General features: G+C 46.7%; 2 protein-coding genes across 3 annotated transcripts in view; one reads left to right on the top strand and one right to left on the bottom strand.

The window, feature by feature from the left end:
- Positions 1–26795, bottom strand: part of LOC135899093 (ipis-1-like) — a 48185-nt gene extending 21390 nt beyond the window's left edge. The window contains exons 1-2 of the mRNA XM_070522388.1: positions 26626–26795; positions 4540–4791 (exon numbers count right to left, since the gene is read on the bottom strand). The gene's annotated coding sequence lies outside the window, so the exon portion shown is untranslated. The remainder of the gene's footprint in view (positions 1–4539; positions 4792–26625) is intronic.
- Pli (E3 ubiquitin-protein ligase pellino) overlaps positions 19069–27862 on the top strand; it is a 136406-nt gene continuing 127612 nt past the window's right edge. Inside the window, exon 1 of one of the 2 annotated variants that reach the window (XM_065428372.1) lies at positions 19069–19185. In XM_065428372.1, the coding sequence (XP_065284444.1) occupies positions 19163–19185 (23 nt within the window). In that variant the 5' untranslated portion in view covers positions 19069–19162. Of the gene's footprint in view, positions 19186–27205; positions 27325–27862 lie in introns of those variants that run through there. The other variant, XM_065428371.1, reaches the window with a different exon arrangement.

Raw genomic sequence — 27862 nt, 5'->3', positions numbered from 1 at the left:
GACGAGAACAGAAAGGATCGACGCACTGAGGAATGAACGGGGAATTAAGTATGCGACCGCTTGTTTATATTATCCGTATTAGCCGTATATTATCTATCCGGTTCCCCATTGCAGAATGTTCACGAGTACAAGTACTTGGGTGTATTCCTCACACCGTCCATATGTTGGCACAGGCATGTTGATTTCATTACAGCAAATGCATGCAACGTGTTAGGATTTCTACGGCGCAGTACAAAACTCTTTCCCAAGCAGGCTCGTGATCTTCTGTACAAAAGCTATGTTAGACCCATTTTAGAATATGGATGCACCGTATGGGACCCTCCTACGTGTACCGACCGAGATAAACTTGAGAGAGTTCAGAATATAGCAGCACGGTACGTAATCGGCAACTCTGACAGAAACCTTAGTATTACTAGCGCAAAACAAACATTAAAATGGGACACCTTAGAAAAGAGAAGGCAGGCATTACGCTTGAAACTTTTTCACAATATATTTTATGGCCAAATTGGAATAGACCGTAATAAGTATATTCTTCAGCCACATTATATATCCAGACGAACAGATCACGAGCTCAAGGTTAGGGAATACACTTGTAGAACTAAACTTTTCAAAAGCACCTTTTTCCCCAAAACCATTTTAGAATGGAATCGACTGCCTGCTGCCGTAGTTAGTATACTTAATAATGAACATTTTGCAAATGCTATTTGAAATTTTCTTCTTTATTTTACAGTATACAGTAATTGCAGAGTTTACTATCATTATATAGTGCTTTATTACTTAATTGTATGATGCCGTTTCCTGCGTGCTGTACACTGATATCCTGATGTACCATTTCTGTCATGTCATTTTTGCGGTTTTTCTTCTTCTCTTTTTCTCTTTCGTTGTATTGTATAGTATAATGCTGTTTATTCGATGCCACAAGCTGTTCACATTGATGTATGTAACCTCCCCCCCCCCCCCCCCCCACTGTAATGCCTAAATGGCGCTGTGGGTATAAGAGTAAATAAATAAATAAATAAATAAATAAAGGAGCCTGCGCTCAAAAAACAAATTGTTGGCTGATGCTGAGATGCAGGTGTCCCTCATCCAAACCAAAATAAACTCTTTAAAGCAGTGAAACACAACACTGAGGCGTCTTGCGCGAGCTGAGAGTACGTCAGGACAGTTGCATGACACTGAGCATGCTATCAGTTGATAGAAATAGCTCATATTGGAAAATATTTGCTTCTGTATGCATCTCCTTTTCTTTGTACTAGAGAATGTCCAACTCGATTTGAAAATTTTTTCGAAGACATTTTATTTGCTGTGCACTTTAATAACCCCTCCCTTATATTCTCTTCTTGAATAACATAAACACTACTCTTTAGTATTCAAATTGGATTAAGTCGGTTTTCTTTAAATTTTTTTTCATATGCTTACTAGAGAGTGACAGCATAGGGCGATATGGTTTCAGCGCGACTTGACATAAAACATAGTTCTGCATCACTCAGGGAATTTTGCAAAAGCACTCAGGGAAAACCTGGAAAACTCAGGGAATTTGGAAATGTCAACTTGGTAGGCACCCTGGAACAGGCATCTCATGGCCGTGCAGGAAATGCAAAAAAAAAAGAAAATTAAGAGACTAGAAAACATAGTTCAACAACAAGCTGAACGACTAGTGGATTATGAAAACAGAAGCAGAAGAAATAATCTACTAATTTTCGGTGTTCCCGATGCCACAACTTAGACGGAAACAGATTTGCGGAAAGTTGTCGTAGATAACATTCTCAGAAGCTTGTTGGGGGGTAGAAACTAAATCGATAGAAAGAATTAATCGCATTGGTAAACAAAGACAAGACCAGGTAAGACCAGTAATTATGAAGTTCTTGGTTTATCGTGAAAAAGAGAAAGTGGTGCGCAACAGTAAAAAAACTAAAGGACACTTTTTTCAGTATCAATAATGACTACTCAAAAGAGACCGTTGATCTGAGAAAGAAATTATGGGGAAGTAGTGCGCCGGACCGAGCTAAGAGGGCACGGGTATCGCTGGTGTATGATGAACTGAAGATAAATTCATGCATGTTTGTTTGAGATCAAGAGCAAAATGAACGGCGTCTGTATAAAAGCCGGAGCGACAAGATCGATAAAGATGAAACAACTCCAACAGCATTTATGACTTATTAAAAAGACGTACGCAATATGCGTTTATCACTGAACCATCTGAGTTGTTTCAGGTATCGTGGTCAAGATTCCACAGTCCTCAGATATTATTTGTGCAAGCACAGTTACAACAATTGGATATGTCCATACGCCAAGTTTGTCATTCAAATGATGCCTTAACAGACCTCAAAATTGAGTTCGAGGACATATTTCCGAATCATGCTAAACTGTTACCAAGGCGAGATTTAATTAATATCTTGCACGACCACTTACACCAACTAACGACTGAAAATGTAATAGCTACTGACGCTTCTGTGTGCAATGAGAAGGCAGGAGTGGGGATCTTCTCTGAATCTCTACTTCGCCTTCCCGATTTCACGCCTATATTTCAAGCAGAATTATTAGCGATTATATTAGCGTTACGAAAACTCCCCCAAAACGACCCATTAGCTGTTATTGTGACCGACTGGCTATCTGTATGTACAGCACTAACTGCATCTTTAGATACAAGAATTCAAAGAACTCAAAGAATTCAAAGAATTCAAAGATACAAGAATTCTTTTGATGGTACCTCCGTACTTACGGAAAGTATATTTGTTTGCATTGGGTACCGGGACATCATGGGTTACACTTGAATGAAATAGCCTATTCACTCGCACGAGCATCCTTCAACGGCCCTATCATGTTTTTTGCCGACATCAGCTTATGTCACCGCGGCTAGATACAGAAATCTCAAAACTCTGCAACATCCATGCTAAAACCGTCTTCTGATTTCCACCATCTTGGCTTCCCATGTAATAATAATTGGTGTCCTTCAAGACAATTAGAAGTTTCTTTTACAAAATTGAGATGTCGTATACCTCCTCTAAATTTTTACTTACACAGGTCTGGTCTCGCTATGTCCCCTATATGTTCTTTTTGCAGTGTACCTGAAACTATCGAACATTATTTTCTCTCCTGCCGCCGCTTTCTAAGACAAAGAAAACTATTAGTAAACTCATTCAGCAAACTTGGGCTATCGCTAACCTCGCCTACCATTCTTTCTTTTGGTGCGACCTTACTGGGATCCAGCCACAGGGATGCATTTCTTGCAATTTACAATTTTATTAGAGATACAAAAAGATTATTTTGCTGAATTTCTAAAATTATCAATATGTTCTATTATTTCATTTATTTACGTTAACTTATTTTATCAAAATTCTTACCAATATTTTCATCACACGTCTAAACTACAGTTCTAGTCCCACGCTCCCCTATTTAAATCTAGTTTGGCTTTACTTCTAAGCATACGAAAAACCGCCTGCTTCTTGGCCAATCCTCCATAGTGGGTTTGCGCCACTATCTGAGACACAAGACAAGACAAGCGCGCATGACCGCCATGAATCCTTTGGCTCGGATAGTTCTGCCAGCAGTTCAAGAGAACCGCCCCCTCATAGCCACGAATTCTTGTGCAAAATGCCAGTAGCATCGTTAATAAAGTCGCAGAACTAGAATATATTCTACTGGCGCATAGTCCCCATCTAATATTACTTACAGAAAGATGGTTGCGTGAGGGAATACGCAGGGATTGCATTGTTCCTTCCGGGTACAAATTCTTTAGGTGGGACAGAGATTCGCGCGGTGGTGGTGCTGCCATCATAGCGAAAAATTCCGTCGAAGCTTCTACGATGGAATGTAATGATCCCGAATGTGTATGGTGTAAGCATACATTCGGAAACAGAATGTACTTCATTGGCGTAGTATAAAGACCACCTGCGTCTTCACCAACGTTTCTGGATCTGCTAAGCGAATTCTTGGTTGACCATGTTAACAGGAACACGAGGCTGATAATGGCTGGAGACTTTAATTTGCCGCACATTAACTGGCAAAGTTTATTGCCCGGCGAGACAGAAACAGTTAGCTCAGAAAAGCTCTTGGAAATACAATTTTGTCATGGCTTGGAACAAATTGTGCAAGAACCAACTAGGGTTACAGAAAAGTCAAAGTCATTGTGTGCAAGAAGCGTGGACGATGTTTGTCAATGTAAGCGAATAGCGGCACGCTCTAGAAAGCTATAGATATTCGCTTTATTAAAGGAATGGCGCCCTTGACGGCTTACATTTCTTGCAGTTGGGATATTTGCAGTGTGTTCGGGGTAAATTTGACACTTGTTGGTGAAAAATAAAAAGTGACCATAGTAAGCAAAACCGAATCTATGGGACACTCGGGAAAAAAGAACTTAAAGATGAGAAAGCGAGACCACTCGAAGAAGCCGCACTTTGGATCTACAGCTGCTTTGAGGCGGCTCCGGAATCTGGTGCAAGCGGCCTTCACATGTCGTGCGGGAGAGCCGCAAAAGCTACCCGAATTGTGTCGATCAGGCGGGTCCCGGTGCTACAGGCAGTGTGGTTGTTTAATTACCTGTTATTTCAACCACGCCCTACGCGTACTCATTCATAGAACTGCAATCAAGGAAGTTAGGGGTGGCCAGATGTTGGGACCGGTGAAATTGTGATAACTCGCGGAGAGCCGTTTCTGAGATTGCCCGGATTTACGACAGGGAGCCGAGTCCTGCTGCCGCGCGCAGGTTCGTCCGGCAGCCAGCCTCTCCATCCCAGGCTTCGCAGCAGTGTTCAACAGCTCCGCATGCCCTCTCGAACAGAGCCCGAGTGCCTGTGGAAAGAAGTGCGGAGGCATCACATCATTTTCACTGTAGAGACACATGCAAAGACCATCGCACTTTGGGGAAACTTTTGGGGCAATTTGACCTTCTTGACACGCGGAACATCCGAAGGATTGGAAGCAAACCATCCGTTTTACTGGGGATTGTGCGCCTGGTTCCGACAAAGGTTTTTGTAATCAAACAAAAGAACATATTGGCCCTGGCTCAGCTGGATGTTTCACTTTGTTGAGGAGCTTTGTATTTTTTATGTTTTTGCCTTGATCAGGTGGTTGCCCGGAGTATTCATTGTCAGCAGTTGTCATTTGCGCCCTTGTAGGACTGACACGAAGGTACTCATTTACAGCTAGATTCATGGTGAATGGTGCCCCGCCAGTTTTGTTCATACAAGCCCGAGTTGCCTTCTGTGGGACTTTCACCTCTTCCCGCAACTGAAGGATGGTTTCTGGCGTGCGGCTGCTATCGGAACGTCGTCTGGGTTTTTCTTCCTGTGCTATAGCCAAGGCTTCCTAGTCTTTATTGCACTGCTGAATTTCGCTTCTTATCGCTTTTACAGTGTCCAGGGTGCACTTGACAGCGGAAATGGGTTGCCAGGGGCACGAGTCGTCACGAAGCAGGTCACGCTTTTCAAACATTTGGCGACTTCCACGGCCCATTGCAGTTCTGCTCGACGTCATGGCTTTAGCTGATACAAAAGATTATAAAAAAATTTTAATTACAGCAACCTACACTTATATCTTTGTATACGAACTGATTTTTGTGCCAAATTTAGTTCACATTAGTTCACATTGATTATCATAATTACTACTAATTAACGTTGTTATATCGTTTACTATCTTCTGCAGTACTACTGAGGGCAGACAATATGCTGATGACGTCACCTCATCCCCATTAGCTGCTCCGTCACGTGGCCAACGACGCACGCACGCACTAGGCCTCGCGTTTGCTGAGCCAGACGGCTGCGACGTGAAGAGTGCAATGGCGCCAGCACTAGTTAGGCAACCGTAGCCGTGGAGTCGCCATGGCGTCGGCGAAGAGCCCTCGGAGACCCGGGTTCCATTGCCACCCAGACCGAAATTTACCTAATAATCTTTTGAAAGGCATTGATTCTAACTTTCCTTTTTTTCACACTATATTTAAGTGCTGTTCGAATTCGCCGTAAATACATCGTGTATCCAGCCGCGTTCATGGCCGCATGTGTACGGGAGACTCCGGAAGCACGATGTTAGAACCATTGAGAAATACCATGTCGTGCCACCTGCCGCGATCAGCAGAACCCGTATGCCGTGGATGATTCAAGCATGTTTTCAGGCACGTAGACTTGCATGGGCTGCGATTCTCCGACACAAGGTGGCCTGACAGCCCGCAGGGTTATCTGACTGCATGAGCTAGCTTGGATGCTCGGTTGCCACAGTCAGAAGTTCGAATCATCGTTTTTTTTTCTTTTCTTCCTGAAGGTGGGAAACTCGAACTCACCTCACCCAGTACACTACATCTCCAGACTTGGAGTGGCGCCTGACACCGGCAAAAACGCCGACAGCAAATGGGGCTATACTAATCCAGGTACGACCAAATTAGGAAGACCCACTAAGCTTCAACAAGACACTCCCTCCCCAGTACAGAAATTGGCCTCCCTGGCGCGGTATTGGGCACTCCCTCCCAAAAGGCTAATTCAATTACCCAACGGCCATCAGTTCCCAGCAGCTGCGGAGCACCTGACCAAGGCGGCGGGCGGTCAGACCTGTAACGCAGAAGAGGGTGCTGAGAATCTCTGGACACGGACAGGCCGCCAATGGAAACTGACCCTTGCAACGTTCAGCACTCGAATCCTCTCGAGTGAAGCTAGCCTAGCAGGCCTCTGAGGAACTATCGGGCATTGTTTGGGATATCATTGGCCCTAGTGAGGTTAGAAGAACGGGTGAGGCTTATACAGTGCTGTATACAAATGGTCACGTCCAGACAGTCAGTCAGACAAATGGACAGTCCAGTCAGACAAATGGCCACGTCCTCTGCTATAGAGAACTACCAAATAATGAGCAGTTCGTAGTAGGGGAAGAAGAAGAAGAAGCCGACCAGTGCGTATGTGGAATGTTCGGCTCCCGCTTCTGTGCTCGTTTTCGGACTGATTTCTGTGATTCCTAGCAACGAAATGTGCACTATTCGACGCAGTTTCTTCTAAGGAACACGCCGATGTCCGATTTTTCTTCCCGTCAGTGAACTCTTTTCCATTTCCGAGGCTTTTTAGTTCGGACCACGCCGCGGCTCAGCTAGCCTTACCCGACTAGGCCTATCGTCGGGGGTGAGGAGCGAGCAGGCCCAGGCCTCGCTCGTACGTGTGCGCGGCAGTATGCCCGCTATGGAGACCGTCGTGGCGGGAGAGGACATCTCACAAGAAGAAGCGAATCGCCCTGGCTGGACGACGGCCATGGGCAGAAAAAAGAAGGCCACACCGGGACCGACCGTTCCGGACCGAGGCAACGAGGGACGAGCAGAGACGAAGGGCGGCCGCCGCACGGCCGGCCCGCAGAGCGCGGTCAAGCGCCTCGTCGCCGCATCGAGGCTCCCCCGGCTACCGAGGGACCACATTCGCATCATAGTGAGGCCGAGAGACGGCCTCGACGTAAAAAAAGTGAGTCAGATTCGCCTGGCGCAAGCGCTAGCAATGGCAGCCTCACTCCCACCGAACGAGACCGAGGAAGACATCGTTTGTCCGAATGCAACCCAAAACATTCTCGCCGTGTCCACGCCAACCGAGAAGAACGCGAACGCATACGCCGGAGTTCAAAAGCTTCACCTAAGAGAAGGCGCATACAATGTGGCCTCATACATTGCGGCGCCGGACAACACGTGCAAGGGGGTCATCAGAGGAGTGGACCCCGAAATCAACGAGGCCCAGCTTCAGGCCATGATCGTGAACCAAAGAAATCCCATGGCCTTGGAAGCCAAGCGGATCAAAAACACCTCGACGGTGGTAGTGCTCTTCAACGGCGTGAAAGTGCCGAACTACGTCATGTGTGGCGTAAGCCTAATACGCTGCACGCTCTACAGGCGGCAGAACGACGTGTGCTACGGGTGCGGTGACTTGGGTCACAGAGTCGACGTCTGTCCTAATCCTGACAAGAAGAGGTGCCGCGGCTGCAGAGCCAACGACCCGGCTGCAGACCACCAGTGCTCGCCCAAGTGCGCCCTCTGCGGGGGTCAACACCCGACGGCGGACAGCAAGTGCAAGCAACGATACCAAATCCCTTACGTCGTGCGGCGCAGGAGGCGCCGACGCAGAAATGCGAAGAAATCGCAGCTGCAAAGCCATCCGCAACAGCTAGAGAGTAGATCACGTGATTCCAGCGTGTCAAGTGCCCCCAGAGGAGGACGTTCGACCATAGAGTTACTATATTACTAACTCTATGCGTTCGACAATGCCGACACTACAACAGCGCAGCCGATCGAGAGGCCGTTCTCGCTCCAGGGGGCGCTCCCGCTCCCAAGTGCGCATTCAAGAAGGGCCGACCTGGGCGGACCGGGCCAAGCGAAAACCGCCTTCACAATCAAAGGTAACGCAGGTAGCATTGCCAAAGCATAACAGGAAGACTCTAGAATAGCTCAGCTAGCGGAAGAAAACGCGCGCCTCAAGGCGGTGATTCAGCAAATGAGGGCGGATTTCGAATCGTTTCGGAAACACGGTTCCACTCCTCAGCTAGTCGACCAACAGCAGCAGCAGGTGCCGCAAAGTACACCGACCCCGCAAGGGGAGCAGTCGGTTCGCTCGGTCAAACGCAGGGCCCCTCCCCTGACGGAGGAGGGAAACCCGGCGGAACCCGAGTCCAGTGGCGTCCTATTGGGAATTAAGCAGTCGATTAGCTCATTGCAGCTAATGGTCCAGCAACTAGCGGAGAGCACGGTAGCGCTCGCGGCAAGAGTGACGCGTATCGAAGCACACGTGGCGCCTGTGGGTGCTACACAAATCCAAGGCATCAATCATGGCGACCAACTCAACTAGAGAGCTGTTAGTGTGGCAGTGGAATTGCGCTAGCTTCAAAAAGCGCAAGGCTCCGCTGCTACAGTTCGTTGCCTCACAGGCGGACAAACCGCACGTCATAATCTTACAAGAAACTTTGGGTAGCGAGGTGTCCCTGCCCGGCTACCGGGTCGCCTCGTCGAAATTCGAACAGGGTAAGCGCGGAGTGGCGACCCTTGTCGCGAACAAATGCTCTTTCCAGGAACGAGATCTGAAATTAGGCAACGCGAAAGCGGAGGTAACCGTGATCGAACTCATACCGAACAGTTGGCTGAAAAACAGCGTATTCGTAGTGAACGTGTACACCCGCCCTCTGACCACAGACAGTCGTTCACATCGATAATAACGAAGGCGGCCTCAATGGCCAGGGGGGCCCCACTCATAGTGGCAGGAGATTTTAACGCGCCCCACGGAGCATGGGGTTACGCAAGGCCAGTGCCTAAGGGAGAGCGGCTATTGGTGGCAGTCACTACGTGCTCGCTAGAGCTGGTGACGGACCCCCGCTATCCGACTCGACTAGGCACATCGGTGGCGCGGGACACGACGCCCGACCTGACCTTCGTCAAGAACGTGCGAGGGGCCGAGTGGCGCAACCTGCACGAGAACCTCGGCAGCGACCACTACATACTGGCGGTCACGATCCCCATCAGGGCGGCACCACCGAGAGAATTTAAGGTCACCGACTGGGACGCCTTCCGCAAAATAAGGAAGGAAGACACAAACGAATACGCGGATCTAGACAGTCTTTTTAGAAGGCTCAAAGAGGACGTTAACACCGCGACGAGGGTTGTCCAAACTGAACTGAACGTGGAAAGGATGGACGCGAGATTGGCACACCTATTAGAGGCAAAGAATTCCATCACGGCCAGGTGGAAAACGCGAAGACTGAATCGCAGACTACGAAAGAAAGTAGCGGCACTAAACCGGGAAATCGAAGCGCACTCGATCGAGCTTTCCAAGCAACAGTGGAACGAGGTGTGCGCGTCGGTAGACGGACAAATGAGAACCGGGCGCAAATGGAACCTCCTAAAGCAACTGTTAGACGACAAACAATCCAAAGGAAGTCAGAGATTGGCAATCGATAGGATTTTACAAAAGCAAAAGGAGCAGGGCAAAACGGAAAGCGAGTTCCTAAAGGAGCTGGCGGAGACGTATATGCCACTGGGCCCGTCAGGCGACGGCGACTATCCACAATACGCCGGGGCAGAGGTCGAAGAACTCGACGCGCCTTTCACGGAATCAGAAATTTGGGATGCCTTACAAGGCCTCAACGGACGCTCCGCTACAGGCCCGGACGGGGTCTCGAACAAACTGTTGAGGAACCTAGACGGAAGGTCGGTCGAGAAGCTCACCGAAGAAATCAACAGAATGTGGGAAACGGGAGAAGTACCAGAGGTGTGGAAAGAGGCCTCGGTCATGCTTATACCGAAACCCGGTAAACCACTTGCGGCGGAGAACATGCGGCCAATATCGCTCACCTCGTGCGTAGGCAAGACGGCCGAACATATATGCCATACATAACCGAGTATCCCGATACATAGAGAGAGAGGGCCTCTTCCCACATAACATGGTGGGCTTCAGACCGGGCCTCTCCACACAGGACGTAATGTTGCTACTCAAAAAGCATATAATTGACGGCATGACCAGAGACACCAGGGGCATACTGGCCCTGGACCTAACGAAAGCGTTCGACACGGTCAAACACAGATTTCTAATGGAAACGATCTCGATGATGGGGCTCGGCCGGAAATTCCACTCTTACATAGGCTCCTTCCTCAGAGACAGGAAAGCCACGATCAAAATTGGACAGGCCACGTCCGATTGGTACACGCTGGGCGCGAGGGGCACCCCACAAGGGGCGGTGCTCTCCCCACTATTATTCAATCTGGCAATGAAAGGGCTCTCTGACCGGCTGACGAGAGTGACCAACGTCAATCACGCCCTGTACGCAGACGACATTACGGTGTGGTGCCCGGGAGGGTCCGACGCAGAAGTCGAGCAGGCTCTTCAAGAGGCGCTGGACACAACGGAAGAGTACCTGAAGGAAACGGGACTCCATCTGTCACCCAACAAATCGGAACTGTTGCTGTACAGGCCCTCAAAACAAGGCATGAGGAATTTGACGCCGATCGATCAAATACCGATCAAATTACATACGAATGCCGGCCAGCCGATTCCCAGAGTGGACACTATACGAATCCTGGGGCTGCTAATTGAGGCGAAAGGTGGTAACACACAAACTGTCATGAAACTAACGTCCAAAACGGAGAACATGCTCCGGCTGATCCTCAGGGTGACGAACCGCAGAGGAGGGCTCAGCGAGAGCAGTCTCCTCAGACTTTACCACGCCTTCCTCATGAGTCACGTCAATTACGTAGCCTCGGCGCTAAAATGGACCAAGAGAGACGCGGCCAAAATAGAGACACTGATGCGCAAGAGCGTCAAAAGGGTGCTAGGTCTTCCGATCACTACAAGCACGGAGCAGCTCGATCGGTTAGGGGTCCACAACTCACTATCAGAAATCATCGAAGCGCAGACCAAGGCACAGGTCGTGCGGCTGTCGACCACCAGGGCCGGCAGGCGCATCCTAGAAGAAGCAGGGATAAAGGCCGAGGCAGAGTGCAACGCACACAAGATTGCGCTCAGCGCGGCGGTAAGGGGCACTTTCAAGGTAGAACCGCTTCCGAGAAACGTCCACCCGCTATTCAACGAGGGGCGCCGAAAGGCGAGGGCCCGAGCACTGCTGAAATCGACCACCAACTGCCCGGGCCTGGCGGCATTTGTAGATGCGGCCCAGTATGGGCGCAGCGACCGGTATGCGGCCGTCTCGGTACGCTGGGATGGCACAATAATTAACGCAGCATCGGTCAAGGGGGTAACGTCCGAAGTGGCCGAACAGGTGGCAATAGCCATGGCAATGAGAGACCCCGAACGTCCTTACGTCTACACAGATTCGCGATCGGCGGCAAGAGCATTCGCCTCGGGCTCGATATCCCGGGAAGCGGCGGCCGTCCTCGGCAGCGAGGGAGCCGCGGGTCAGCACCTCATCAAATGGTTTCCAGCCCACATGGGGGCCGACGTGCACTTCGAATTTCCCAATGCCAACGAGCTGGCGCACGGACGCGCGCGAGGACTCACGCACCGCGGCGATCGTGGCGAGCGAGGTGGCGGGGAGGGAGGGGAGCACCGAGACCCGCTGCTCACCTTCAACGAAATAACAACACACTATCAGCTGTCGAGGAGGACCTTCCCACTCCCCCACGCTAAACTCACTAGACCACAGTCATCGATATTCAGGATGCTTCAGACAGGGTCGTTCCCCTCGAGAGGCAGACTGAGCCGTTATTCACCAGAAGTAGAGCCGCAATGTCCGGATTGTGGCGAATCTTACTGCTCGCTAGCGCATATGCTTTGGCAATGATCCGCGTTAAGCGGCACCGTGTTCACTAAAGAAGAAGACTGGGTGGGCGCCCTGCAAAGCGACGACCACCAGACCCAGCTCCGGGCCGTCCAGAGGGCTCACGAAAGGGCGGAGGCTCACGGGCTTCCCGTCCCAACGTGGGTGCGGCCCGCGACCCCTGCCGCCCACTAAACCAAGAGTGGGTGGGGAGGGGTTCCTCAGGACACATTAAAGTTATTTCCTCCTCCTCCTTCGTAGTAGGATTCCTAATCCATAAGGACATAGCGAGCAACACTGACGAATTCTACAGCATTAATTAGAGGGTAGCTGTAGTCAAAATCAAACTTAATAAGAGGTATGGATTAAAGGTATTACAAGCCTACGCTCCAACATCCAGTCACGATGATGATGAAATAGATCAGTTTTATGAAGATGCTGAATTAGCGATGAAAAAAATTCAAGCTCATTATACTTTAGTAATGGGTGACTTCAATACAAAAGTGGGGAAGAAGCTGGCTGGTAAACAAGGCGTTAATTCTAGGAACGCTAGAGGAGAGATGTTGGCAGAATTCGCGGAAAGGAATAAGCTGCAAATAGTGAACACCTTCTTCAGGAAGCTTTGGAACAAAAAGTGGATCTGAAAAAGCCCCAGAAATGAAATTGATTTCGTATACTTTCTGACGATCCCAGCATAGTGCTGGATGTAGTGTTAGGTAGGGTAAAGTGCAGTGATCGTAGGTTAGTGAGGGCTAAGATTCACCTCAATTTGAAGAGAGAAAGAGTAAAATAGATCAAGAAGAAACAGGCCAACCTAGACGCAGTAAGGGTAAAAGCAGACCAATTCAGTTGGCACTTGCAAACAAATATGCAGCCTTAGAATAGTTAATGAAGATGAGATAGAGGCAATGAATGAAAACGTAACTAGGCTGGCTTCAGAAGCAGCAACTAAAGCTGGAGGTAAGGCGCAAATGCAACGAGTAGGTGAGCTCTCCCAAGTAACAAAGGACCTAATAAAGAAACGGCAAAGAGCGAAAGTGGCCAACTCGAGAAATCAGATAGAATTCGCGGAACTGTCAAAACTAATCAACAAGGAGAAAATAAGGGATATTCGAAATTTTAACGTTGGAAAGACGGACGAAGCAGTAAAAAAAAAAATGGACGCAGCCTGAAAACAGTAAGAAGGAAACTAGGCATCGGACAAACCAAGATGTATGCACTGAAAGATAGGCAGGGTAATATCATCGGCAATCTCGAAGATATAGTAAAAGCAGCGGAAGAATCCTATACTGACCTGCACAGCACCCAAAGCAGACACGATACCTCAATTCGAAATAGTAATGAACAGGTTACAGATACTCCATCTATAACTAGCGATGAAGTTAGGAGGGCCTCGCACGACATGAAATGGGGAAAAGAGGCAGGAGAAGATAGACTACCAGTCGATTTAATCAAAGATGTTGGAGACATAATGCTTGAAAAACTAGCAGCCCTTTATACGAACTGTCTATCAATTTCAAGGGTTCTGGAGAACTGGAAGAATGCCAACATTATACCAATCTACGAAAAGGGAGACATTAAAGAACTGAAAACTTATAGGCCCAGTAGCTTACTTCCAATACTATATAAAATATTCACCAAGATAACCTCCACTAGAATAATGACAACACTGCACTTTAGACAACCAAGTGAACAGGAAGGTTTAAGAAAGGGATCCTCTACAATTAATCACATCCATGTCATCAATCAAGTAATCGAGAAATCCGCATAGTACAATCAGCCTCTTTATATGGCTTTCATAGATTACGAAAAGGCATTTGATTCAGTCAAGATATCAGCAGTCATAGAGGCATTACGTAATCAAGGAGTACAGGACGCTTACGTAAATATTTTGGAGAGTATCTACAGAGATTCTACAGCTACCTTAATTCTCCGCAACAAAAGCAGGAAGATACCCACAAAGAAAGGGGTCAGACAAGGAGACCCAATCTCTCCGATGATATTCACTGCGTGCTTAGAAGAAGTATTCAAGCTATTAATCTGGGAAGGCTCAGGATCGAGTAATGATCAAGGGCAAATATCTCAACGACCTTAGATTTGCTGATAACATTGTCCTGTTCAGCAACACTGGGGATGAGTTATAACAATTGATTGAGGACCTTAACAGAGAGAGTGTGGGGTTGAAGAGTAATATGCAGTAGACAAAGACAATGATCAATAGCCGGGCAAGGGAACGAGAGTTCAGGATCGCCAGTCAGCTTCTAGAGTCTGAAGGAGTACGTTTACAGTAAAACACGTTGTGGGGCTAGTTGGTGCATAGCGTTCGAAAGATGCGCCTACAGTAACGGCACACTAAGAAGGAACAAAGACAGGACAAGACGCTAGTCCTGTCTTTGTTCCTTCTTAGTGTGCCGTCTCTGTTAGCGCTTCATCTTTTGAAAGAGTACGTTTACCTACGTCAATTACTCACAGGGAACCCTGATTGTGAGGAGGAAATTTATAGAAGAATAAAAATGAGTTGGAGCGCATGCGGCAGACATTGTCAGATCCGACTGGAAGCTTACAATTATCATTGAAAAGGAAGGCGTACAATCCGTGCATTTTACCGCTGCTGACATATGGAGCAGAAACTTGGAGATTGACAGAGAAGCTCAAAAACATGTTAAGGACCGCGCAAAGAGCGATGGAACGAAGAATGTTAGTCATAACGTTAAGAGACAGGAAAATAGCGGTGTGGATCAGAGAGCGAACGGGAATAGCCGATATTCTAAGTGACATTAAGAGAAAAAAGTGGAGCTAGGCAGGTTGTATAATGCACGTAGGTTAGATAACCGATGGACAATTAGAGTTACAGAATGGGTGCCGAGAGAAGGGAAGCGCAGTCGAGGACGGCAGAAGACCAGGTGGGGTGATGAAATTAAGAAGTTCGCAGACGTTAGCAATTGGTTGGTGCAGGACAAGGGTAACTGGAGATCGCCGGGCGAGGCCTTCGTCCTGCAGTGGACACAAAATAGGATGATGATGATGATGGTGATGATGATGATGATGATTTACTTTGTTTACAGGAACCTCCCTCAGAAATGTGACACCAATCCGAGCGTCTTTTTTGGCGTGTCTTTACTCTTTGCGCCGTCGGCCATTTTTGGTACCATCGCTTGATCACGCTGGATTTTCTGCCTCATGGGTCATATAATGCTTTTGCATTAAAGGTTGCTTAAATCTTCGTTAAAACTTATAAATGGATTTGAAATATTGTAGGCGTCTTTGAACCCTGTAATTTAAGCTAACGTGAGTTAAATCGTTTAGCTAGACGTTTCATGTTCTTTCTAATGTCCACGAACGTGATGGATAAACAGTGAATTTACCAGCAGGGTGTAAAGGTCTTTTACTTTACTAATATTTTTACATAACGAATGATGACAGTTTAAATTCAGCGTTTACCTTCAGATTGTAAGGCTACAAATACACCACAGTTCAAAAGAACAGAAATAACCCAGTTTTCCTAGCAGGAAGTGACACTTAAGCTACATTATCCCTAAAAATTTCGGGTCCTCGACATTTGTAATAGGGTAACTAAATTCTGCGGGACGCCCTTGGCTGCATGTTCTTAACATGGCGATGACAATTATTCGATCTTTACACAGGTCTAACACTATACGCTTCCTACCGTGATATACCTGAAAACTCTTTGCATATACTGATAGATGCGAATGCCGTGAGAAAACGAAGCAATTTGTTGAGATTTATTTATTTATTTGTTTATTTATTTATTTATTACATACCTGCATCGCCCATGCGGGCATTATAGCAGGAGGGAGAATGAGCTCAGTCATTTCGATATCTTCGCTTTTCGGTTCAGTTGGTCTGTCTTATTGATCTTCTGTGGTCTAGATCTGAACATAAAGGTTATTTAAATTACTTTGTTTAATTAGTTTACGGCTATTCTTGCGAACGTCCGCAAACGATCGACTGTATATAGTGCTCCGCGCTGTAGAATCACGATTATGGTTCACCAAGTTGCTCAATCAGTCACCCTCACATTTAGCTTTTGAATGATAAACTGCGTACTATAGAAGACCATTTCTGAAGCAACTTTCCTAACTTTGAAGCCGCTAAAAAAGTCACCTGTCGCTAAATAGAAAGCTTTCAGCTAAACAGACAAAGAGAGCCACTAAATTTAGTGACAAATTCGCTGAAATGGCAACACTGATTACAGACCGTTAGGTCATAAAAAGCAAACTTGATCTTGCGTTCTCGAAGATGTTTGGCTTAGAGGACCCCAACAAACCCGAGATTATTCAAGCGGTGGACGTTGAAACTTGTTTAGGACCGCCCAGGGACAGCTTCCTCTGCAATGCAGGCGTGCACGGCGCGTGCCTGCTACAGGGCGTGGCGGTGAGGCCCGAAAGACAGTCCTAGATGTCCAAGCAGGTGATATGTAATTAAAAAAGAAAACTTGGCTCAGCTGTTGTTTTGCTGAATTTGCCAGTGGGTACACGACAGTGCTCGCTTTCAAATTTGTGTGTGTATAGGGGGGGGGGGGGGCGCTAATGCTCTACTTTTCCCCTCGCCCCTTCTGAGACTTGCAGCCCCTCCCCCCAGTAGAGCCGCCTATGATCGTAACTTAAGCATGGAAAGTTTACAATGCACGAATAAATGTCATTTGTGTATTTGGCCACATCCATATCTGTACCCCGGTACCTATACATCCTCCGTAGCGCGCACATGACGTTTCACGAACCTCACAGCTGCAGCGCCACCGATACAGCCTACAAGATAATTTTTTAAATTTAATGTTATGGTATATATATATATTTTTTTAATTCTGAAAATCCCAAAATTAATAACAAACCTGAGTTACAAGTTTGCTTCTCTGTAACTAAGAAATGAAAAGAAAAAAAAAGAGAAAAAATAAAGCGGCACCCATTGAGACATCTAAAGCTCGGAGAAAATTGATCTATTGTGCCGCGCTCAAATGCACAACTAATTTCTGAGCTGGACTTTTGTAAAACTTTCGCAAGCATTGTAAGTATGCCACGTAAGCCGTATAGACTGTTCTACCAAATCTGTCCGCTCTAGATGTTCTAATACATGCAGTTTGCAGACTTACAGATTTGTAAGCTTCGTGCTTCTATTCTTTCGAAGCTTACAATATTTTCTGGCAATTTTAGTAAAAAAGTAAGTCTTAAATCGGGATTCTGGGTCGTACCATTGCTAAAATTTAACTTTTTTTCTAAAATGCAAGAAATGTCATTCATAACAGTCGAGTGGTTGTCTCATGAGAGTGTCGTTGCGTTTTACATGCATCTGAGTGAGGAAATCGCAGTTGCCCAGGAGATAAAACTTCCCGCTAAGACATATTGACGATGATTGCAAATGAAACTTCTAATATGTTTAGCAAGTGAAGGGTTGTTTAATATAGGGCCAACTTTATGAAGACGTTTAGAGTGAATCACTGTGTCGAAAGATTTGGGAAAGTCTATGAATAATGCCTCAACCTGAAGACCTAAGTCGAGAGCTACAAAGATGCGAAAGGAGTAAATACACTTGGCAGAGTGATGAGTTTATATGCATGCTATAAACTATGCTGAGCGTAAGAGAGAACATTGTCAGATTCAAGAAAATTCTTGATATATTCGTAGGCTATGTGCTCCAGTAACTTGAATGAGTGAGACGTTAATGATATAGGCATGCCATTTAGTAAATGCTTGCTTTTCGCTGGAATTGTGTAAGGGAATGAAGTTTTTTTTCCTATTTCCGCAATATAGGCATGGTGGACGTTGACAGCGATTTTCAAAAAGTAATGGTCTGAATTGTTTAAAGAAAATAGCGATGGAGAAACAAAACATGTCATTCCTACTAATTTTCTGCACACACAATAAGCAGATACTACGTATACATTTATACACACATTGGGCGCGTTAAGTTAGCGCGCTCCGAGCTCCTAAGGAGCACGCTCGAGTGCGCTCGAGTGCGACGCCTTCGGAGCTTAACTTAACGGCCATTTTCGCCGACTGTTTTCGGGTGCACGAACGTGCCGTCTGGCGAATGTTATGTTGCTTCCGCATCCGCTATTGCACTTCGCGCGCTTCTCGAAAATGGCCCCGCCGACCGTACTTCTGCAGCCCTTGTTTAGACGATGAAGAGGTAGAAGAACTTGACGCGCGGCGACGGAGGCAGCAGCAGCAGCTTACGATGCGATGCAAGCTCAAAGCGCGCCAACACGTTGCCGATCTCGCCTGACAGCAGCTTCAGACGCCCGGCAGCGCGGCGGCGAGAGGAACGAGTGGGCAAGGAGAACGGACTTGCATTGGTGGAAAGAGTAGGAAAGACGTCATTTTTACGGAAGCCGTAGCGGGTGCGCGCTCTCGCGCACCGTTTCCAGGATGGTGCGCGTAGAGCGCGCTCCGCAATCACGCACCGGAAGTCGCTTTTTAGCCGTTAAGCTTAAAAGAGCGCGCTCTGCTGGCTAGAGCGCGCTCGAGCGCCTTAACTTAACGCGCCCATTAATGAATGAAGAGAGCGCGATAAATGTAGAAAAGTAAAAAAAGAAAATACTTGTGTGGTGGATCCACAAAATAAGGTGCTGTGACCGGCAGCCATACAAGCCACACAGCGAACGCCTGTTTTAGTGTTTGGACGCGTCAAATATGCCGAGACATTTGAATTTCCCGCTTTTGCATGCGTCTACCATGATGACAAAACTGATAATAGTAACTCTTCTTCATTTTTTTATTATTCAACAAAACAGCGTAGTTTTGTTTGCTCGTGGGTTTAACTATATTTTAGTGGGTTTTATTTACCGTGCACATTTTTCCATTTAGTTCCGTTTTCGGCGTGCCGACCGCGAGGCGCCGCCGAGCGTCGACGATGCGCAGTCGCTGGCAGCTGTTACAAAAGATAGGTGGCGGCACTTGTCACGACGGACGCAGACATTTGTGTTGGATAATGGATGATGCCTGACCACCAGAAACTGTAAGTAATCGCCTCGTGCGTTTTTCATCCATTTCAAAACGCCCGAAATTCGCCGCCAAGGTCTCGCGGAAACGCCCGAGCAGACGGCAGAACGCGCGACATCGCGCCATCGCGCGCAACCGGCGCCGTAGCAACGGCTTTTGCACGCGAACAACGGACCAGCCGACTCCGCTCCGAAGAGAAGCACGGCCGTTTCGATAATAAACTGCTCGTCGTCGGGTCGCGATATTTACAATTTTCTCTTTTCGGCATTCTGGTGGTTTCGCACGATGGCGTGTCCGTAACGCCGAGTTACCTCGCGGCGGGTGTCTACTGGCTCCTCACCGAAGTGACGCGAGCTGGAGCGCCGTGAACCGCAGGTTCCCGTCGTGTGGCGGCAACAAACAAAAACATTCTCTCGCCCGTAGCACATCGTTTGGCACGGTCGTTTCGGCGCGTTGCTATCTCTCGCGTATGATATTTCGAAGCTCACGGCTTTTTTATCAGTATCCGGCAGGTTTTCTCTTTCGGTTAAACCGCGTTCTCGCTGCAGATTTAGCCCATCGGAGTTTTGAATTCGTATGCAGGAAATACGCTTGGTGCGACAGTTTGTGCTGTTCGACACGCTGCGCGTTGAACAGGTTTGTTGTAATAGTCTGGCGGCTCGTACTGCGAGCACGCACAGTGGGCGACAGGTTTTGGCTTGTGCTGCGGCGGCGGCCGTTGCGGAAAAAAAAAAAAAAAAATCAGTCAAGGCTGTTCTCTGACCGCCTCTCGTGCCGTGTGGGAAACGCTGCAGAGGCGTGTTTAAGCGCACGGCAGCAGGGCGAGCTTGGAAGAAAAAAGAGAGAAAAAAAAATACATATGTCATTCCCAAGTGCTGAAACTGCTAGTAGCGGAATCGCGTTTCTGGTGTTTTGGCCCGCGCTTGTGGTTCCCACGAGCGGCGTGCCAAAGTTCCCCGTCCCAGGAGTTGGTGTTTTGGAATCGAACGGCGTCGAATCGTTTCGATGAGCCGCTTCGCAGTGTGTTGCGCGCGCGTCGAACTCGGGGGTTTCGGGGCGTGTGTTTTGGTCATCGAACTTGGCTGCTAGCCGAAACGTCGGCCTTGCCTGTCCGTGACGGGAAAAAGTAACGACCTCGCAGGGGCGGTGCATCACGACGACGAAAGACGCGTCCTTTGTTTGCCCGGATGCTCCGATGCTTTTTTTTTTTTCACGTGGGACGCGAACAGACGTGTTGCTGCTTCTAGAACTTGTTTCATCTGGCGCTTCTCCTTGTTTTGTGTCTCATTTCCGAGGGCGTCATGCTTTTCGCTGTAGTTCTCATGACCAAGTTCCCGGCGGTCGTTAAACGCCTTTGCTGTCGTCGAACGCAAGTGAATTTCTTCGGCTTTTTGCGACCGGAAAGTGTCTGATGGGAGTTTTGTTCGGTAGTTTGTTGACTTGTTTGCTGCACTTTCAAAGAAGCACGCCATCAATGACCCTACCAAGTGCTGTTTTATGTTTAGCAGCCCGTGCGTGGAGGAGTGTCAGGTAGAAGTGTGCGCGAACTTTGAGAAACCACTCGCCTCGTTAAGCAAAACAACCTGGTCTTCGGAACATTTCTTTCAGAGCACTGAATGCCAACGCAAACACGGTGGAAGGATGTATGCATACCTTTTCTCGGAATGCCTTTTTGAGACTGGCATGTTTTCTGAAACCGAGCTACTTGAAATGATTCGTTCTCGTCGGGACACGCCTGCAAACCGGCTCACATACGGTTTCATGCTTCGAAAAAAAAAAAAAAAAAGAACGCCCGAGGTGAAGCTTTAGGTTGTTTGTCGTGTGAACGAAGAAAGGCGTTTTCTGGTTAAATAAGTATTTTGCAGAAAGAAATTCCGTGGAGACGGATCCCTATTTATCTTTGCATTTAGACAAGTCTGTACACAGAAAACTAAAGCTGGCAAATCTTTATGCATCTGAGTAACCCCCTAAATTGTGCATGCCATGGGTTTGAATAACGAAACAGTGCCTTGGATCCAAGGGCTTTTGGCTTCAAATGTATATCTCTCCAGACGTAGCTGGTAATTTTAATTAGAGCAGCTGTTGGATTTTGACTCCATGTTTTACAGCTGTTCGTAAGGTAATAGTAACTTGCAACACTATTGTGACTTGTATGCAGAGCTCTACAGTATTGAAAGTTTGGTTGAATGGCAGTCTTCATTGTGTGGGAAGGCTAACTGATCGATTCATGCTGCTTCATATAGCGCTGGGTTTTGTAGCGCTGATGATGACTAGCATTAGTGCATATTGTAAGCTCTCTGGCAATAAAATGTGTTGCCTGCATGCCCCAGGACATTTTGCTGGGAGCATGTACTGGTTATCTCCGAAGACAACTGTTGTCTTCATGTAGACTGCTATTTCCCTTTGGCTCCCGCATTATAATCGAATTCACTATGAGTGGCTGTACTCAAATATCACTGCTAAATTCTCTGGAAATCTTATTTGTCCAGGAAGGGACCAGCACAATCTTGATGCTGCCATGACTCGCATGGATTTGGTTTAGGGGGATCTGAATGTGCTTTGGAAATAGCATTGCCAGTAGATGCTGCCCATGCGCCTAAAGTTTCTGTCTACAGGCTTATAATGATACTTTGGGAGTTAGTCATTGGTGTCACAGCAGCTACTGCTTCAGCACGATAGATTGCTTTACTATTGTGAACATATCTTAATAGCTGCTGGTGTGTGTGTGTGTGAAAACATTTATTGTAATGAGGTCTGGAGGATGGACTTTTTAACCAAAGGCTGGCTGCTTCCAATTTGGCACTGTCGGGCCAAGCCCTTCAGCCACATTATGGGCCTTCTGGACGGCCCTTAGTTGGGCTTGAAACAATGGGCTTTGAATCCTTTTCTCCCACTGTGTCCATTCCTCAACGAGGTTGGGGAGAGTCGCGGCACACCCCGCCAGCATATGTCCGATTCCAATTATGCCATTACAATCGTTGCAGTCCCTCTTAATCTCCCTCTCTGGATATAATTTATTAATGGGGTATGGCATGGGGATGTGTACCTGTTTGCAATACGTGTAGTGAGAATGCCTGAGCCCCGTTCAATTTTGAAAGTGGCTATGGGAGTTGCCTGTGTCCTAAATAGCAATGTTGGGTAATGTCATTGTAAGTTGTTAAAGGATCTCTATATTCCCTGGCTTGATGGTGAATGGCTCAGTTGTGACTGGAAGCCAAGCCATGAGCAACCTCATTGTGGTTTACCTGAGTCTCATTCACTTTCCCCATATGCGCAGGAAACCATCGGATTTCAGTTCTCATAATCCCAATATTTTCAGAAAGGTTAGCTGCAACTCCAGCTACATAGCCTTTATCAAAACACTTTATAGGGGATTTGAATCACTGTAAATGCAGGCCCACTTATTACTCCTGATGGCTAGAGCAATCGCCGCTTGTTCCGCCACCATGGGGTTCTTGGTAAAAATAGTGATAGCGTCTTGCAGGTTCCCTTGAGAATTTGATACAATGGCCATATATGCTTCTTTACCTTTCTCCCAGGCAGCATCAACTATAGCTGCCAGTTGGTTCTGCTGCTCTATTTCATGCAAGAGTGCTTTAGCTCTTGCCTTTCTCCTTTCGACATTATATTCTGCATGCATGTTTCTGGGGAGAGGGTTGGTTCTGATCTTGTTCCTAACGTCAGTCCTTAATTCTACTTCTGCCTCTATTGGGTTCCTTGATCTATTCAGTTCTACACCTGTTGTCTGTAATATGTTCCTGCCAGCTCGTGTTTTTGTCTATCGTTTGTGTTGCACTAGCTGTTGGGCCTCTGCAACTTCTTCCATTGTTTTGTGCACCGCTAGACTCGCGAGTTTGTCAGTTGCAGCGTTACTCGACATCGCTAGGGCTACCTTAACAAGCTTCAACAAGTTTCCTGAGCGTCACATTAAGTTTAAGTTCTGTCTGCTTCCATTTGAATTTGCTGGTGGCGTAGAGTAGCATTGCATGATCATGCAGTTTGCTGGAGGTGTCTGTGATGAGTGTAGGAAAGGTTTGATGCTTAAGAAGCACTGTCAACCGAGCAATGCTATTCGAGTAAAATGGCGGCTGGTGTAGAGGTATGTGTAGAGGCATTACATTTGTCACCAATAAAACTGAGGTTTCTATGCCATAGGCATGCTGCGGGCTTCTTTGGTGCCAGCTGTTGCTAGACGTATTTTGGAGTGCGGCTAGAGAGTTGCTCAACCTTATTAAACATTGATGTTTAAGAATTGCATGAAATGGACTAGAAACATGGGAGGACTGCCTACCATTCTTGTCTATGTTGTGCAGTTCTTACAAGGGAACATTTGTTTTCTTAGATTTTAGCAAGTTTGCCACAAGGCACAAAAAAGTGAAGAATTGAGAAAGCATAGAATAAAAGCATGCAGCCATGTATGATGCAGGTATTCAATGCCGTTGCGAAAACGTCGTCAATTAAGCAACAAGTATTAGTTTTTATCTCATCAGGCTTGACTTTGGGCACCCACGGCACTTGTCAATGATTGCACTAATGACAACCGTGTTCGTTAGTTTCTTTGACCAGTAACTTGCATCAGATATATTTGTAGCATTCCCTAAGCTGCTTTCAGAATGCTTCCACACTTGTTTGCAGAATGCTGTACAAGTGTGTGCTAGCTTTCTCTTTTCTATCTGCAGAAAAGCCGTGGTTACTTCACTTGAATAATGCATAGCGTTTGTCTCGAATGATGGAATTGCAAGCACTAAAATTTGCGCAAATCTTGCATGTCCCTATGATACTCTCCTGCAGCAGGAGCGTTGTGGCATCCTTCAGAGGCAGCTGTTGGCTTTGTGTAAGCAGGTGGCCTTCACCCTCTGCATTGCCTTGTTATTGAAAATGCATGAATATAGCAACTCATACCGAGTGGCATCGCATTTTGAAGTTGGTTTAGTTGAGTCGTAAAGAGAGGCTGAAAATTTGAACAGTTAAAAAAAAAGCGTGTTGTCGATGTCAATATTGTGAACACGCAACATGGGTGAGTGTGCTCTGCTCATTCTACATGAACATTCTCCATACCTGCCAACTTTTACAACTTGATTTTAAGAGTTCTGGTTTTTAGAGCTTGTTTACGATTGCTGTATAGGGGCCAATAATTTGCTTTTTTTTTGTTTGCATCAAGTTTAGGCTAAAATGGATTTAAAAATTGCAAATGCAGTCAACAGCCAGTTTTCAGGTAGATTTTTCCGACGTGCTCAATCATCTGACCTATCTACAGTACTGCCACCTGCTTTGTAGAACCATTGTGCAATGGAAGCTCAAATTCCGGCCATCGTTGCATCAATATTTCCGTTTGTCTGAGGTGCTGATCATTCTAGCTTCACTGTGAAGCAGTGGGCCTGTTTACCGCATCCCTAGAGAACAAAGCCTGCAAATAAATTTATAAATTCTAAATAATACGAAACTCCACAGTATTTTTCACCAAATGGCAATGCTTGCTATATTGAAGCTTCAGTTTTCGAATTCTGAGCTTGGCAAGTCCGATTTTTGCAGTACAACCCAACGATATGCAGTATTGAAAAGAGTTTCTCTGCAGTTGTAGTGGAAAGGACAACTTAGGGAATGAGAGACTGCTTGGCTTTTAGAGGGAGCTTTAGCTCGGGCCCAACTCCGGCGTGGCCTGTTCAAATACATGTAAAACGCAAAGATGTTTTTCTGAGAAAACCCCTGGACCGATTTTAATGAAATTTGTTGCATTTGAGAGAGGAAGCTAAATTCTAATGACTGTTAGAAGCAGAATTTCGATTTAGGGCTTGAATTTTGTTAGAGATTTCGACAGTTTGAAAAAAATAGAAGCATGAAGTTAACAAATTCATAGCTCTGCATCAAGAACAGATATCGCGGTTCTGTAAACGGCATCCATTAGATAATTCAAAGCGGACAAATTCGATATATCATTTTACATCTTATGGGAATTTGTTTCGTTATTTACAAGGGTTCTGCAAAAGCTGTATTTCATTATTACTAAATTTTTTTATATTCATATGTAACATATCAATTTTGTCCGCTTTAGATGTACTAATAGGTGCAATTCACAGAATTTTATAATCATTTTTTGTTGTTGAGTTGCCGAGTTGTAAACTTGATAGTTTCGATTTTTGAAAAATTTTCCGATTTTTGTCAATATTTAATAAAAAGTTGACGACCTAACTCGTAAATTCGAAGCAAACAGTCACTAGATTTTACCTTTCTCTTATAAGTGCAACAAACCCCATCAAATTTGGTGCAGTGGTCGCTGAGAAAAACGAATTCTTCTTTTACATGTATTTAGATAGGAGCTAAAGCTAAAGCATCCTCTTAAAGGTGAATTTTTTGGAGCCCCAGTGTATTGACTGATGCTCGCACTCGTAGCACTACCATGTCTTGCAGCCTTTCTGGTAGCAGGGCAAGTGAACAGGTGTTGTGAGGTTTTTTGGGGTGCAAGAAAGATTGCCAGTCTAGTTTCTAAGCTTTGCAAGTGACCCGCTCTCCTGATGTGTTTTTTTCCTCAACATTTCCATGTTCGCGTGTATTGCAAGATTTCTGGGGAATAAGCATGTTGCTTGGGACATGAGGTCTGTTACGACATGCATAATGTCCTTCTTCACAAACACTTTGCACATGTATGTTAATATTACCAAGATAGCACTTCGCGCTTGCTAAATTTGTGGTGATTTCGAGGGTTTGTGAACAGTGAATCTGCATTGAATAGCCCTGCTGCATTCCTAAGCTTGTTGAGTTAAATGCCTAGCACATCTTAGGTCTTTATTCTCTCTGGTGCTCTAGTTGTTCACACAGAACTTGCACAAAAGGATTATTTTAGCAGCAACAATAAGACAAAATAAGCAGACAATAACTGGATCAAAGGGATACTGCATATGCATTCTTTGCATTAAAGGTGCGGTCATCTGGGCACATCTTGAAATACCATGGAATTATTTTACACATATACTTCTATTGTTCATATTGTTTTTAGTCTTGTGTTAATTAATCATGATGTGTATGGCAACTTTATAGCTGTATAAACAAAGATAAATATTCAACAAATGAATTTCCTACATTCAAGCGAATGTTCGCTTCATTCTTATATCCTTACTGAAAATTGCCTGAGAAAGAAAAGGTTCCTTTCACTGGAGGAAATTATACATTTGCCAGAAAGCGATTCCACCAAATGCAGGTGAGGGTTTTGCTCGGTTGAGTTTGCTAAAGAATGTCGCTCTTAGATCCTCTTGGTCCCGGTAGCACAACACGCATCCTTGAGGTACTCCGCATAATTCTTTGTCCTCAGTACACAAAACATCGGCACACAGGTGACTCTGTGTGGCAGCAAGCGTTCGAAAGCCATCAGAGCATCAGTGTACGTACTTGTTGATACCTTCAACACACTAGCACATCCACCATTTGCACGTTTCACACCTTCGTGGCCCAGCGTACTTACGTTGCGAGGATGACAGGATGAAGGTGGACATGTCTGCATGTGATATTGCCTGCCCTTAAACGTGGGTTGGAAAGTTTCAGTGCACCGGACTTTCTGTCCAGTTGTGCACAGTGCTTCAAAACCTCACAATGCCCTATGCATCATGGTTTGCACGTGCCGACAGCTGTACACGCCAAGACTCGGGCAGAACAGTTGGAACATATGTTCAGTGCAGAGTGTTGGCCTCAATGGGGACGTCATTGTTCAGCGCAGTCGCGTGAAGTTGCACAGGGCAATCGAGACAGCCAGCACTAAGTATTGGGACCTTGTTTCTTGTGTCTAAGCACGTCCTTTCGACTGAACAATGGGATATGTATGCAAAACAGAGGCTATCACAGCTATCGTGTGTACTTGTAGCTGGTGGGTACTTAGTAGCAATGGAATCATCGCCAGTAGTTTCCATAGTCACATGATGATGCATGGGTAAGCAGTGCTGTCACGTGAGCCCAAAACGGTCGATCCATTTGGTGCGTAAGCAGGGTGGAACTGCGTAGATCCCTCTTCCCTTGTGGCATCCCCTCTGAGGCGTCCGCGTTTCAGGAGCTGTTGCAGAGAAATGTCTTCAGCCAGGCGGAGTTCGTGTGCAGGTGGCCAAGTGAGAGCGCGGCATTTGGTGATTGCGCGCAGATTGTGGAACAGTGTTCACCAAGAGGCATCCAGGTGCGTTTGTATGCGTGCGTCCTGCAATTTAGCCACACTCGAAGGCTGCACGGTCGTGTCGCTGCCCAAGCTAGTGTGCAATTTGTAACGTCGTCCCTTGATTTGTGTATTTCTGCGAGACGGTGAGAGACCACCCGATCGACCGCATTGGGCTTCGTGCAACGCAGCATGAATGCAATGTGCCTTCCCGTTTGCGTATCAATGTCCGAACGAAGAGCGGTTATCGCGCACGTTGCGGTTAAATATAAGAGGCGCGTTCTCTTGTACTTTTTCGACGATGTACAGCGCTGGCGTGCGTGGTGGGGAAGGAACGTGTGTGCACAGTGGGTTGCGGGCAGTCGCGGTGCAGGAATTTGGGATTCGTGTTTGTGCGTTGTCCTCTGGCGCGGGATCTGGAGATGGTTCGAAAGCGAACGTGCTGGAGCGCGTCTCCGGTTGTTCGCGACGCCGCGGGCAACGCGACGCTAGCGCGTTGCCAACGGCCCCGGCCACCTGGGCGTGCGTTCTTGCCTGTGAGCGGCGCAGCTGCGGGCCATCT

The sequence above is a fragment of the Dermacentor albipictus genome, chromosome 7 (assembly GCF_038994185.2).
Source record: "Dermacentor albipictus isolate Rhodes 1998 colony chromosome 7, USDA_Dalb.pri_finalv2, whole genome shotgun sequence".
NCBI lineage: Eukaryota > Metazoa > Arthropoda > Arachnida > Ixodida > Ixodidae > Dermacentor > Dermacentor albipictus.
Note: the sequence above shows the minus strand (reverse complement) of the source record. Positions and strands in the feature narration are given on the sequence as shown.